The sequence below is a fragment of the Haliotis rufescens genome, unplaced genomic scaffold (genome assembly GCF_023055435.1).
Source record: "Haliotis rufescens isolate VD_foot unplaced genomic scaffold, xgHalRufe1.0.p SCAF_8, whole genome shotgun sequence".
Lineage (NCBI taxonomy): Eukaryota > Metazoa > Mollusca > Gastropoda > Lepetellida > Haliotidae > Haliotis > Haliotis rufescens.
Window position 1 is genome coordinate 18,603,861 of NW_025964372.1, and position 15,374 is coordinate 18,619,234.

Below are 15,374 nucleotides of genomic sequence, written 5' to 3' on the forward strand. Positions count from 1 at the left end.
AGCAATATTCCAGCAATATCACGGCAGGGGTCACCAGAAATGGGCTTCACACATTGTACCCATGTCGGGAATCAAACCCGGGTCTTTGACGTGACGAGCGATCGCTTTAACCACAACTACCCAACCGCCCCTAAAAAAACCAGGAAAGGGACACCGATGCCCATGAGTTTGTTCTAATACAAGTATTGAAGTACCAATGCCACGCACTGCTTCAGGGCGAATGGCATGTTTTGATTGGACTGTATATATAGCGTGTGATTTCTTTATGTAAATACATTGCAATTTCCTTTGTCTTCTGATTCATTTATTTAGTTTGTAATCAAGTATTCATTTACCTGAAATGACAAACTATTCATTGGTAGAGTAAAGACTGTATATAGGTGTGCAATAAATGTCAATGTTGCTTACTCATGTGATACGGCTGTTATCTTACTGGAGTAGTTATTGATGTTGGAGTTTGGGGTCATTCTTGGGAAACAGCCCAATCCAAAAATTTGGATAAAAGAATGAGATTCGCCCCTCAGGTCAATACCTAATATTGAAAAAGAACCAAGGCGTACAAACCATGTACATAGACTTCATAGGTCTCCTCCACTTTGCCAGCAACATTCTCCCCAACACACAGGTAGAACCCCCGATCTGTGACCTTCGCATTGGTCACTTCCAGACGCCGCCCATTTGCCAGGACATTAATGTTGGGGTCAAGTTCAGGGGAAAGAGGCTGTCCGTCCTTGAACCACTTGACCACTGGTGGCGGGATGCCTCCTACTGGACAGTTTATGTAAAGGGGCTGACCTACCACCACTGTCATGTTGTTGGGGGAAGATGAGCCTTGGTCGACCTTCGGAGGGACTAGTAGGAAGGAACGAAGCAAAGAATAAATCAAAGAAAGTAACAGAGCAAGGAAGCTAAACTTGCAGGCAGATACAACTCAATACATACATAACATTAAATCATAGAGGTCACTGAAGGGTAAAAATAAATGAATCAATGTATCATATTTTACAAGAAGTAAGACATCACACATTCAATGAAACAATTATATGTAAATGAGGTGAGGTGAGGTGAGGTGAAATTTGGTTTAACGTCGCATCCAAGATTACTGCACTTATAAAGCGAGGTGTGTGCGTGCGTGCGTGCGTGCGTGCGTGCGTGCGTGCGTGCGTGCGTGCGTGTGAGAGAGTGTGTGCTTGTACTAGTCCGGACTGATGCTGATTTATAGTGCTGGCACACTGAGATACCATCCTACAGTTTAATATGAATACCCAAATCAGATACAGTATACTGACTCCGAGCCGACCAGTCCTTGTTTTAGCCCCTTAATGCTGAGCGCCAGACAGAGTAACAAGTACCATCTTTTAACGTCTTTTCATATGACAAGGCTGGGGATCGAATCCCGGACCTTCCGCTCTACCACTAGACCATGGAGGCGGTCTATATGCAAATGAGTAGTGCCCCGAAATGACATTTTCAACATGGCCGCCATAAAGTAATGCTTATATGTTTTCATAAGGACCATAATAAAATGAATAATATTTCAGTTGTCATGTTTAAATTTTAAATGTGATCCATAAATTTATATATATGCCTTAAAAGATCCAGGCAAGGTTCTAATTTTGAATCGAAATTGTCAATATTTTCAACCAGTGAGATTGCAGCACACTCATATTACCCCTCACCCACCTAACACATCCAAGTCGAACTTCTTCTCCGTCTCTCCCGCGGGGTTGATGGCAGTGCACTTGTACCGAGCAGTGTCGTCGATGAGGGCCCAGCTGATGATGAGTTCGAGCCCGGAGTCTGAGATGAGGATGCGTGGGTCATCCGGATCCGTCAGTAGGAGCAGTCCGTTCTTGTACCATGTGACGATCGGCGGAGGATCAACGTCCTCTGCTACAGGACATCGGATGGTGATGGAGTTGTTCACAATGACGGTTGGCTTGTCAGCCTCATTACCAAACGATCCATCAGTTTCCAGCTTGGGAGGGACTGAAAATAAATGCTAGCATATAGAATACCGAGTACCTTCCACCAGATTTGGAAAAGAAATGTGCACAAGGTTCTCCCTTTTTCTAAGTTATTCAGTCACCTCACTAAAATAACATGGGGTTTGCCCCTTCACACAACTTGAAACAAATGCAATTGTATATATACATTATTCTTAGCATCCAAGGTTAATAAAAACTATATGTTCGTTGAAATGTGGCCCAATTAGATTCTATGATGCTGCTGAATTTTTTATGCTTATGAATTGCTTTGAAATTAAATTTTGAGGATTTATCATTAAACCATACAACTGTAGGCCCACTCATTTTTTCAGTATATTTTGATTTTCATCAAGATTGATTCTAAAAATAGTCTCACTCTTGCGCGCTGTTTTATAACTAATATCAAACAAACAGTGGATAGGTGTCCAGTATTTTGTAGGTGTACCAAAATATATACTTTTATATTTTATATAGATATATTTTTTAAGTTTATATACTGACAGCCAAGAGAAACGCGAACCATAGAAACCAAGGGACGTATGTACCTTAAGAAGAGATGATTCCAGTGTGTACCACTTAGTGACAAAACAAACAATCAGCCAAGAGTTACCACAGAGTGTCCTTATTCTTATCATGACATGCTGCACAGTGATTTCCAAACTTTGCACGCTAATCCTGTACGAGAAAAATGGTGCATCTCGAGTCATGGGTCTATGACGTCATATGTGATGCGTTCATAAGCATTGGTTCACACAACATACCAGTATGTTCGTTTGTGCATCAGACCAATTAATATCTCTTGAATATGAGTAAGTCTTTAATATTAACCTACATGCTTGTATTCACGTTTCGTTTGGTGGTGAGTATATTTTGTGTTGACAGGTGTAAAATATCAGCAAAGCTGAGAGTATTTATTAAATCAAGTCCACATATCCTTGCGCTGTTGATATTGTTTCATCCAAGTGGTAGTGCCTCATGATACATACTTTTACAAAGATATGTACTCACTAAGTATCTTGAGATTAACTGCATGACTGGCATTGCCAGCCACATTCTCTACGACACACTTGTAGACCCCCGAATCCTCTGCCAGGGCGTTGTCCAGCTCTAGGTTCCCATCCGGTCGCAGAGTGACACCAAGGTCAGTGCTAGACACTGGTACGCCATCCTTCAGCCAGGAGATCTTCGGAGGAGGGGTTCCCGTTGCTGGACATCGGAGCATCACTGGGTTTTTCTCAATGACCTCGGTGTAGGTCGGGAGGTCTTTTGCGATCTGTGGTGGAGCTGGAAGAGTGAGTGGGTGAGTGAATGTTGTTTTACACCCCAGTTTGCTTTAAAACAGCTATATCACGACAGCCTGCAAATAATGGAGTCTTGAACTCAGGGGAAACCAGATGTTGACAGCATGTTCAAAGATCAAGATTTCACACTGTTATCACCCAATCCTTGTTTAAGTCGTTTGTTGAGAAACGCATCTTGCAATGGAACAGACAGTTGGTTAGTGAGTGAGTAAATGAGTGAGTGAGTGAGTATGGTTTTACGCCGATTTTAGCAATATTTCAGCAATATCATGGCAGAGGACACCAGAAATGGGCTTTACACATTGTACCCATGTCGGGAGTCACCCGGGTCTTCTGCGTGACGAGCGAACGCTTAAACCACTGGGCTACTGGACCACCCCGAGTGAGTAAGTGATTTAAACAGATTCCAAATTTCAGACAGAAAATCTTTGCAAAATGTCACATTTGGAGAGTATATCAGTTCTAAATGAAATAAAATAAAACAGTTTCAATATTCAATAGTCTGAACCAACCCAGGTGTGTGTTGTCAAATGTTTAGCTGTTTATGCAGTTAGTAGATTGATAGACATATAGAGCTTTACAGTAGAAACCATCACAATCATTCCATTTGCAGTTACTCGTATAAATAGATTTGTATGACAACAGATGATGCCCATACCGTGAACCACCAGCCTGAAGTCCTGGTGTGCCTCCCCTGCAGGGTTCTTGCCACTACATGTGTACATCCCCGCGTCCGTCAGGCGAACCGAGTCCAGCGTCAGTGACCCGGCTCCGATCATGAAGATGCCGCTGTCTGGGTCGGTGAGGTCCATGATGGTGTTGTTCTTCCTCCAGGTGACGACAGGGGTTGGGTCGCCATCTGTCTCACACTCCAGCAGCACTGGCTCCCCCTCCATCACTGTGATGTAGGACGGCCCTGCGGTGATGGTCGGTGGTCCTGGGGAGAGGTACAGTTCATGTGGTATTCATAATGTTCCCCGGGAGTATAAAGCAGTCTTTAAACTAATATCATCTGCATCAACCTTTGCTTTCAGTGCTCTTTCGATCTCCTTATCATGTAATATCATTCTTAAAATAATTGATGTTCAAGACATAATTCCAGGTGTCAGTGAGTGAGTAGGGTTTTACTCGCTTTTAGCAATATTCCAGCAATATCACGGCAGGTGACACCAGAAATGGCTTTCACACATTGTACCCATGTCAGGAATCAAACCCAGGTCTTTGGTGCGACGAGCCAACGATTTTACCACTATGCTCCAGGTATTAGTTACAGAAAGTAGTCTATTGGGCAATAATACATTAAATCATTGTATAGACTTTCCAAGCACTTCCTGCAACATACCTCATTTGCATATTTATTGCATCATGATTCCAAGTTTATCGGACTGGTTTGTCGTATCGATAACACAATCCATAATTTGATACACTATCTTGACTTTACTTACTGTAGACAATCAGCGTGATGACTTTAGTTGTGTTGCCGGCAACATTTGAGGTTACACATTCATAGATGGCCTTGTCTTGGAGTCTGGCTTTCTTGATAAACAGGCCTCGTTCCCTTATGTGGATTCTAGAACTCCGTGGGCGGAACGGAGTGAAGTTCCGTCTCCAGAAAGTCTTGGGTTTGGGTTTTCCCATTGGATTACAGGGAAGCAGTATATTCTTGTGTTCCAAGATTTCATATGTCTCATCAAGTGCACCATCAATAGTGGGAGCAACTATGCAGGCAGATAAAACAGTCTTTAAATCTACATCATCCTTTGTCAAAAGCCACATATAACTGCATGAAAAACTTAAGATACTTAAATTAAGGAACAAAACAAGAAAATCTTTGTGTACTTTGTTAAAATGAACTTAGAAAAGGTGGTAAATTATTTTCAGGAGAAAAATAATACTTATTCTAGTAACAATATATGTGGATATATTTATTATTTGCTTTGGGTTAAATATGTAGATGGGACTTTAGGAACTGGATATTTTAGTTAAGAATTTCTCTAAAATATTAATAAAAGTTGTATATTTTTTTCAATATTTGTCTGCATGCATCAATCTGAAACAAACATTTTCTTCTGTTCTTGAAAAGCAGATTTCTTGCTGCGATAACTTACTCCTAACATCAAGGGTCATGACCTTCTCAGTGCCGCCAGCAATGTTGGAAGCAACACACTTGTAGGAGCCGGTGTCACCAGGGTCGGCACTGAATATCTCCAGGCTGCCGTCATTGCGAATGAAGTAGTGGATGTCGCTGAGGGAGATGGGGGAGCCGTCCTTGTACCACTGGAAAGTAGGTCGAGGGTCGCCCACAGCTCGACACGGCAACACTATTCCTTTACCTTGGTTAACACTGAAGTTACGGTTACCTTCAAGGTCGTCTTGGATCAGCTTTGGAGGAACTGAGAGTAAGATAATATTTAAAGTGTTGAAAACATTCCCTGTGTCTGCTTCAAATTAATTTCTAGCCAAAATGTTTTTAGTTTGTCCTCCTATAAATTGAGGAAATTGAAAGAAATAATCATAAAACATGTTTTACTATCTAAACCTTTTTCTTATTTGAACAATGTCAAATTAACCATGACAACATCAATGTTTGTCTCACGCTCATGGAGACTTACATAATTTCCCACTTGTACACACAGAACAGTTCAAATAAATTACGATCCATTTTCTCCAGAAACAAGATGGTGGAATTCGACTTTATTTCAAGGAAAGAAAAAAATGACGAAATTTTACGCATCAAGATCAAAATTTACTGAGGTGAGGTAGGAGATCTCAGAAGGATGGTTCTTACCTAACACATCCACGTTGATGGAGTATGTGGCGTTACCACCAATGTTGCTGGCGTGACAGACGTACTCTCCATCATCGTCATGAGTGATGTTGGAGATCACCATCTTCCCTGGACCTGTCTTTCTTATCCTGCCACCAGGGGTCAGCACTCGTCCATTTTTCATCCAGTTGATTTTCGGTGTGGGTTTACCGAGCAGGACGACACACTCCAGTTCTGCCTTCTCCCCTTGTTGGACCTTCACAATGGGGTAGGTGTAGGCAATCAGCGGCCGCACTGAACAGTAAGTGATGGGGTATAAGTAGGTGATCAGTGGCCACATTGAAACAGTAAGTGATGTATTTATCCCTCGATACACAATGGGAGAGCAGAGGGTGCCAGGGACCTATTCTGCCCTGGAACCCCACTAGGAGACAAGTATTTGGTACTTGGTAACTACTTTGCCCTGGAACCCCACAGGGTGACAAGCATGGGGTACTGGAGAACTCTTCTGCACCCCAATCTCAACCAGGTTTCAAGACCAAAAACTAGCTCACCTATTCCTGTGACGCTGACGAAGGCAGAAGCGTCATTGACACCAAAGGCATTCTGCGCCAGGCACGTGTAGATACCCTCATCTCCGAGCCCAATGTCTGCCAAACATTCAAGACACATTATAGGTTCAACATGTCACAAAAGGTACCTCAAGGAATAAGATGCAATTTTCTTACAGTGCCTACAAAGTTTGGATAGATTTCCACAACAACAGAATCCTATAATTGTGCTGAGACTTTATTATTTTAAATAACAGGACCAGCCATTCTCTTATAGTCAGCAGCACAATGTTTTCCTGGAACTACTTACACTAATTTACACTAATTCAGTCCTTACAGATTGATGCCAAAAAAATAATAATCAGCAGTGACTTGAACTTACACTAGAAATAGTCAGCAAAAGGAAGATTACTTGACTAAATTCTACTCACTAGACACATGTAGACCGCCGGAAGGCAGCTGTTGGAATCTGCCACTGGTGTCGAGAGGCTTGCCATCACCACGTCGCCAAATGATCTTTGGTGGCGGCATCCCTGTCGCCTCACACTCCAGAGTGCCATTCCTCTCAATCTCAATGCCAACATTACCGGGTGGCCGGATAATCTCTGGAGGTGCTGTAACAAACATGAATTGAATGCTACATGAAAATGCTGCTTGGAGTGAGAGAGTTAGGTACTGTTGCTCAACACTGCTGTCAATGATCAGGGCTCTAATTAAGGAGTGAGTGAGTATGGTTTTACGCCGCTTTTAGCAATATTCCAGCAGTCTGGCGGGGGACACCAGAAATGGGCTTCACATATTGTACCCAGGTCGGGAATCGAACCAGAGTCTTCGGCGTGACGAGCAACGCTTTAACCACTAGGCTACCCGACCGCCCCCCTAATTAAGGAACTTGATTTAACTTGCACCAGGTACATGTTGGCATGAAAACCCAGTTGCACCTAACAAAACCAGGTTACACCTGACAAAACCAGCTTGCACCCTGGTCCAATTTTTTTTATCAAAGTTGAAACATTGGCCAGTCTGTTGCCTGTGTCACATTAATTAATGATACATGCTGTAAAACGGAACAGGAAGATGTGAACATAATCTTGAAGGAGATTTACAGTAAACTAAAGTATGGGATTAAATCATTTATATAAGGCATATTAACACAAGCATCTTGAAAAAATTCTAAAGGCAAAACACCTGAAAACCTACTCGTATTCATGAAACTACTGAGAGAGTTAATGATTGAGGTGACGTCACAGCGGAGAGTTGACTTGCAGACGATCACTGTTTCTGAATAGTGTATGGTAGATTACTAGCCTTCGCCCCGGCATCATCTAACAATGCCGTCGATGACAACGTTGAATGTTCGCTCAATGACCTCACACATATTCGTCCATATCAATATAAGCCAGTGGTTAGTCTAAAAATAGTCTTGAGAGCAGCGAGGAAAGCGAGGAAGATCTACTGAGTGAAGACAATCAGTCCTATATCCACACGAAAAGACTAGGAGCACAATCTGGTGTTAAATGCCATCCTGACATTTCAAAATAAAATGGCTGTTTGTCTATTAAAATTAATTCGTGAGACAGTTATTCTTGTGTAAAAAGTGCCAGGTGTAGATTGACACTTAGCATTCTCAAAACATTATAAGTTGTAGCACAATCCCGAGGTTTACATGGGGTTTTATTCATCGCCAGTGAAGAGTGGTATAAAACCTAACGAGGGACGCATAAAAGTACCCCGAGTTATCCTGCTACAACAAATTTATCTTACCAACATGTATTAATGTGACATTGAAAAAGAATGAACACAAATTAAAAATTGATAGAAAACAGCTGTTTGATTGAGCTGAGGTTAACTTGTGCTATGTCATGTGAGTCCTATTTGCTGTGAAGCTGGGTATAAGGGATTTATGGTTAATAAACCTAAGAGGTATTGAGTGTGTTCAAAGATCCTTGTTGTGAGGAAAAGTAAGGGTTAGGCAACCACAAATTGTCCGTCTCACAGTCCCTGAACCATATTACTTTCTCTTCCGCCCAAGCCTTACTGAAATAATATAGCCTTAAATACAGCAAGTCTAGATTTTCCACAGAATCTCCCATCTCACTGCAATCTCATTAAAATCAGATCTTAGTTCTCGCTACTGCTAAACAAAGATCTGAGGACATCCCATTAGGGGTCACGTCAGAACGACCTTCCATCCGACCAATCAGAGCGTCGCTTACCAGATCATAAAAGTGACAGTCGGAATGTGATTTCTAATCATGCAGCCTCGAGAACGTTAAAACGGGGTGTTCCGAACGATAGTTACAGACTTAACGACTAAATCTATACAACCTAGACCATATATTAGCCATTCTAGAACATTCTTTTGTTCAGGTTTCAAATTTTTAATCGAGAATTTGTCAAAATATGTTTCGAAGCGTAGTCGCCAATTTGAAATTGGTGCCGTAAAGCACAAGAAAGCTGCCTTCTGATTGGCTAATGTCGACTTCTTGTCAGTAATTCCATTGGTCGGTCAGAGTTTGCGAAAGGTCGGTCTTACGTGACCTGTAATGGGATGTCTTCATATCTTTGTTTAGCGGCAGCGAGAACTAAGATCTGATTTTCATGAGATTGATCTCACTGAGGCTCCTTTTCAACTTAAATGAAGCTGCTTGTTTCCATCAAAATTATGTTTTCAGAGTAACCGTTAAGCCTTATATGGTAGGGCCAGATCATTTGGTGAAACATGGCCCTGGGCTACTTACACCCAACTTCCAGTGTCACTTTAGCATCGTCAGAGCCAGCTTCATTGGTAACAACACATCGGTAGTCTCCTGCATCCATTTCCTGCACGTTCCTGATGATGAGGCGTCCACTACGTGTAATGTCCACATTATACGCAGACTGAAGCTGAAACAGTCAATTTCAGTATGAATACTGTCAGAATATCTACTTGTGTGTAGGTCACATTTTTTGCCAGTACTTACACCAGTAGACATGTGGGCACTACTTGACAAAATTATCATAATGATACGAAAATTGTAATGTCAATATTAATATTTAAGCCAGAGTAAAAAAAACCCCAAAGAGCTACAAAGGTTTGAACTATGGATCTAGGCACTATGATTAAGTCTAGAGATATGTTCAAGTTTGGGAGTTACGATCACCTTAGCACTAAGATCGCTTTGTGGAATACAAATGACATAACTTCCACTATAACTTGGATTTAACACTGCTTTGAACAGTATTTCAGTTATATCATGGTGTCAGCTTAACTTGGGAGATAAGCCAAAAGTGATGCAGGTCTTAAGACATTTACTGATACATGAACATTCCAAAGCAATAAGAATATCTGAGGTGTGGCTAGTCACCTTCCGTTCCCCTCTGTACCATGTTATCTCAGGCGCTGGGATGCCCTCAGCCTCACACGCCAGTCGAGCTCTGTCGCCGGTGGCAACCAGCATCCTCCTCTCATACTGACGAATACGTGGTGATTCTGCAAGAGTTAATAAACATGATTCAACCTTGTCACATGACTGGTAATTCCATATTAGGCAAGATCAACTGTATAAAGAGTGGTGACTTTTGAAAAAACACAGCATAAAATTGACATGAGATTTTGAAAATGCTTGTGAATAATAATAATTATTGTTTTCTTTTTGTCAAAGTGAGTGAGTGAGAGAGTATGGTTAAATGTCGCTTATAGCAATATTTCAGCAATATCACGGCGGGTGACACCAGAAATGGGCTTCACACATTGTACCCATGTCAAGAATTGAACCCGGATCTTTGGCGTGACGAGCGAACGATTTAACCACTAGGCTACCCAACCGCCCCCTATTTGTCAAAAAGGCTGTTGAGTTAGATGTGAGAATGAAAACTACAACTAAGTCAGAGTTTGAGTAAGTTGGGTTTTACGCCTCTTTTAATAGTATTCCAGTTATATCATGGCTGTGTCAGCTTGACGTGGGAGGAAAGCCCGAAGTGATGACGGTCTCAGATGTTTATCACTTTGGTGAAACCCATGAGCAGGGGTTATGGTGCTGACAAACCAAGAAACAAAATAGGGTTGGACCAGGATTTGAACTCACTGTCATAGGTTTCTGGCATGTCCAAGGGACACAACTCTACACAGCCAATCACCTGTGCCCCCGAGTATGTTTGACATGAGCAAACCTTAACAGAATACCTACTCCTATTCTCTCGAAATGTTAAAAGATTTTGGTTTGGCACATTTGGTTGGTTATTTGGTTGGTTGGTATGTTGTTTAACGCCGCACTCAGCAATATTCCAGCTATATGATGGCGGTCTGTAAATAATCGAGTCTGGACCAGACAATCCAGTGATGAATATCATGAGCATCGATCCATGCAATTGGGATCAATGACATGCATCAACCAAGTCAGCGAGCCTGACCCCCCGATCCCGTAAGTCGCCTTTTACGACAAGCATAGTCGCCTTTTACGGCAAGCATGGGTTGCTGAAGACCTATTCTACCCCGGAATCTTCACGGGTCTGGCACATTTGGAAAGCTATGAAATAAATTGGTCTGGCACTCAGTTGCATAGTGGCCAAAGCAAGAATCATACATCAAGGAATGAGATACTCACCAATGTAATTTACTCGAGCAATGGCTATGTCCTCTCCTGCTGGGTTTTTGGCCAAGCATTCGTAATCACCCTCGTCAGTTCGCTGAATCTTTTTGATTATGAGCACACCATCTTCGAAATAGATTCGCTTGTTCGGAACTATAAACTTCCCTCCTCGCATCCAGCTGTATTTGGGCAGAGGGTATCCATCAGCAATACACGTCACGTTGATGGTTCGACCAACGAGGAAGTTCTGAGATCGGGGGATAGTTCTGGCAATCGGCGGTTCTAAACATTCAGGTCAGAATTAAATAAATACAAAAATGGTAAAGTTTTGATTACTTTTAAAATAAACATGGAATGTTAAGTAACTAGTAATTATTTAGTTCAATTCTTCATCTAAAGTAAATGACAGCAAACATCTCCCCTGCAGCACATAATAATGTTATGAAACATCTCTCACCTGTCTCTCTCTCTCTCACACACACACACACACACACACACACACACACACACACACACACACACACACACACACACACACACACACACACACACACACACACACACACACACACACACACACACACACACACACACACACACACACACACACACACACTCGCTATATAAGTGCAGTAATCTTGGATGCGACATTAAACCCAATTTCACCTTACCCTTAGAAATGGGATATGACATAATAAATATTACCTGTGGTATTTTGACAAAATATAACATCTCACCTGTTGTTGATATACGATACATAACATCTCACCTGTTGTTCATATACGATATATAAAATCTCACCTGTGGTATTTGTACCATGTATAACATCTTATCCATGGTATATATACAACATCTTACAAGTGGTACATATACAAAACATAACAGCTCAACTGTGGTATAAACATGATACATAACATCTCACCTGTTGTTCATATACGATACATAACATCTCACCTATTGTTCATATACGATATATAAAATCTCACCTGTGGTATTTGTACCATGTATAACATCTTATCCATGGTATATATACAACATCTTACAAGTGGTACATATACAAAACATAACAGCTCAACTGTGGTATAAACATGATACATAACATCTCGCCTGTGGCATATACATAATATATAACATCTCATCTGTGGTATTTACATGATACACAACATCTCACCTGTGGTATTAATATGACATATAACATCTCACCTTGAAGCCTGAGGAATACCTTGTCCTCAGTGGATCCCCCCTCGTTACTGGCCTTGCACACATAGCGCCCCACGTCCTCCCTCTGCACATTCCTTTACACAACAATACAACCTCAACAGACAGATAATCTGCACATGTACATGTATGGAATCATAGGGAGATAAAAGGTTACAGCAGACTAAAAGGAGTGAGTGTTACTTAACCAATAGCAGCAAGGTAACAGCTTCAAACATGACCATTAATTCAGCACAACCTACTTCTTTCTTCATTACAAACGAGTGAAGATCCGGGTTGGATTAGGTCTTCAGCAACCCATGCTTGCCATGAAAGGTGACTATGCTTGTCGTAAGAGGCGACTAACGGGATCGGGTTGTTAGGCTCGCTGACTTGGTTGATGCATGTCATCGATCCCAATTGTGTGGATCAATGCTCATGATATTAATCACTGGATTGTCTGGTCCAGACTCGATTATTTACAGACCGCTGTCATATAGCTGGAATATTGCTGAGTGCAGCGTTAAACAACAAACCAACCAACCAACTTCAATACAAAGTGACTGGTATGATCAGTAAACTGAAAAACAGAATGCCTGGCATCACCATCACACAAATAATGAAGCTGACACCAGCAAATGTTCGCATTATGAGGTAAAAAACGATTACTGTCAACCGGGGAAACACCACTGATTCTGCAATCAGTATCTGGAGTATCCACCCCTCTCATGGATGACAAACTCATGCATCTCCTCATGCCGCTGATCAGACTTCTGATTTTCAACATTGGGATCCTGTTATTCCTGGTGCAGTACCTGGGTCAGTTCAGTCGAGTTTGAACGGGAGGGTCTCTAGGTCACACTTGGGACCAAGGTAATCCAAAAGGTATTCAACTGAGTTGATCAGGAATTTATTTTGGAATCAGGTTGGGCTTAATGAATGTGCATGTGTATATATGACAGTGACAGTGAGTATGACATACCAATGGCTTAATCCCCTAACTAAAGCAGCATATTTTCGACTTTCTTGCAGTTTTTGTTTCAGCATTTACTGTTACAACATGACAACTTCATAAAAGTGAAGTACCACATCTGGACAAGACAAAACCAGGTTGGAATGATCCGCATCATCAGGGCGAGAAAGCTGCAGGACACAGCAGATAGATGCATATGGTTCTCAGCCAAACCTGACTTGTCTTCTTACAGAACTCTCTGGAGGTGGTAAAACTCATCTCTGGAGTGAATGTTATCACCCTTGTCCGAACACCTTAGTTGTTAATCAGGGACAACCTGTTATCAGCAGTATTGAGCATACCGTATTCGACATAATAAGCGCCCAGGGCGCTCTCAAAGTTAGAAATAGGGGGCTCTTATTAGAATATTATATGGTGAAAAACAACAGAGTTGAAAGATCGTAAATTTCGTGGTTTATGCTGACAGTCTGAAATGTTAATATGCGACAGATATATTTTTTCAAGAATTTAATTTCCCATAATTAAAAATGCATATAACATAGGTATTATACATGTATAAATAAGTCATGTGTACATTGATCAATCGGAAGGGGTGCTAATTGGGATTGTTCACTAGCCAATATATTAGAAAATATCGCCGTGGGTGCTTATTAGAGCGGGGCGCTAATTACGTCGAATATGGTATTATATATATATATTTTTTCAGAGAGTGATGGAAGTGCTCATAAAATCTCATGTAGAGCTGAGTTCTCTAGCTCATCCCATGGATGTGGGTTGTGGAAGCATGGATGGTGTCCTACCACACAATGCTTTGCAGTTCCCATAAAGTTTGGAACTCATACCAGGTTTGACATCTACTAAAATCACATCCAAGGGAGTCAACAAAATTGACAAACTGTGGTTAATATCTCAGTAAGGTCAGGCAGTCTTTGTTGAAAGTACTGCAGCTCACCTGATGAAAAGAGATCCATTGGACAGGACACTGACTCTAGGATCCAGAGCTACGGGTCCGTAACGTCCAGGCTTATACCAGGTCATGTTGAACTCCACTGTACTGAAGGCGTTACAAGTGAGTATAGCACTGTCCCCCGGGAGAACAGAGATGTTCCATGTCTTGGAGATCACCGGAGGCGGATCTGAAACATTCCATTCGTGTATACACCGGTAATTCAAAATACAAATCTGGACACAGTCAGATATAAGAACACTTTAGCTTGGTTAATGCAGCATATATATTGACCATGACATAGAGAATACTACATAAGTGGCTGTATTGTATGACTATTTATCTTACAACAAGCGAAAGTGAGTTTGATACGTTTTGAAACAACTTGCAAGATAAATTGCATATGACATTTGAGCATTTTAGCATTGAATAAAAAGTGGCTGTACATACTATTTATCTTACAACAAGCGAAAGCGAGTTTGATATGTTTTGAAACAACTTGCAAGATAAATGGCATGTGACATCTGAACATTTTAGCACCGAATCACTTTACCTATTTTCATGATCGCAGTGGCACATTAATACATAACACAGGGGTCATTAACTGACATCATCTGGCTTACTACTTATACCTCGTGTGACCCTCCACAAAAACAACTTTAGCCATATCAGTGGATTATTAATGACAATGAAACTTACCGCTGACGTCAAGATATGTCTTTGTGGTGGCGCTGCCAGCGATGTTGGTGGCGTTACAGACATAGTCGCCCTCTGAGCTGGACCCTGCACGGGGGACTTCAAGAGTTGCATTGGCCGAGTCACTGAAATAGAGTGTTTTCATGGGACGAGTCACTGAAATCGAATGTTTTCATTGGCCGAATCACTGAAATAGAGTGTTTTCATTGGCCGAGTCACTGAAATAGAGTGTTTTCATTGGCCGAGTTGATGAAATTGAGCGTATTCATTAAATAAGCAAATAATTAATTATTTTCAACATTTAGTAATTAAGCAATATCAAGTCAACCATAAAATAATCCTGTCTAGAAAAGACAATATTGATAGCATTATCAGCGACCTTCA

At 41.4% G+C, this 15,374-nt stretch overlaps 1 protein-coding gene across 2 annotated transcripts in view; it reads right to left on the reverse strand.

Moving 5' to 3' along the window:
- Window positions 1–15,374, reverse strand: part of LOC124142466 (hemicentin-1-like) — a 128,685-nt gene that overhangs the window by 76,727 nt on the left and 36,584 nt on the right. For both annotated transcript variants that reach the window (XM_048389608.1, XM_048389609.1), the window contains exons 8-22: window positions 14,994–15,115; window positions 14,301–14,484; window positions 12,382–12,473; window positions 11,194–11,460; window positions 9,955–10,079; window positions 9,349–9,493; window positions 7,039–7,221; window positions 6,611–6,706; window positions 6,078–6,350; window positions 5,398–5,682; window positions 4,735–5,007; window positions 3,948–4,226; window positions 2,997–3,272; window positions 1,684–1,989; window positions 565–852 (exon numbers count right to left, since the gene is read on the reverse strand). In XM_048389608.1, the coding sequence (XP_048245565.1) occupies window positions 565–852; window positions 1,684–1,989; window positions 2,997–3,272; window positions 3,948–4,226; window positions 4,735–5,007; window positions 5,398–5,682; window positions 6,078–6,350; window positions 6,611–6,706; window positions 7,039–7,221; window positions 9,349–9,493; window positions 9,955–10,079; window positions 11,194–11,460; window positions 12,382–12,473; window positions 14,301–14,484; window positions 14,994–15,115 (3,194 nt within the window). The remainder of the gene's footprint in view (window positions 1–564; window positions 853–1,683; window positions 1,990–2,996; window positions 3,273–3,947; window positions 4,227–4,734; window positions 5,008–5,397; window positions 5,683–6,077; window positions 6,351–6,610; window positions 6,707–7,038; window positions 7,222–9,348; window positions 9,494–9,954; window positions 10,080–11,193; window positions 11,461–12,381; window positions 12,474–14,300; window positions 14,485–14,993; window positions 15,116–15,374) is intronic.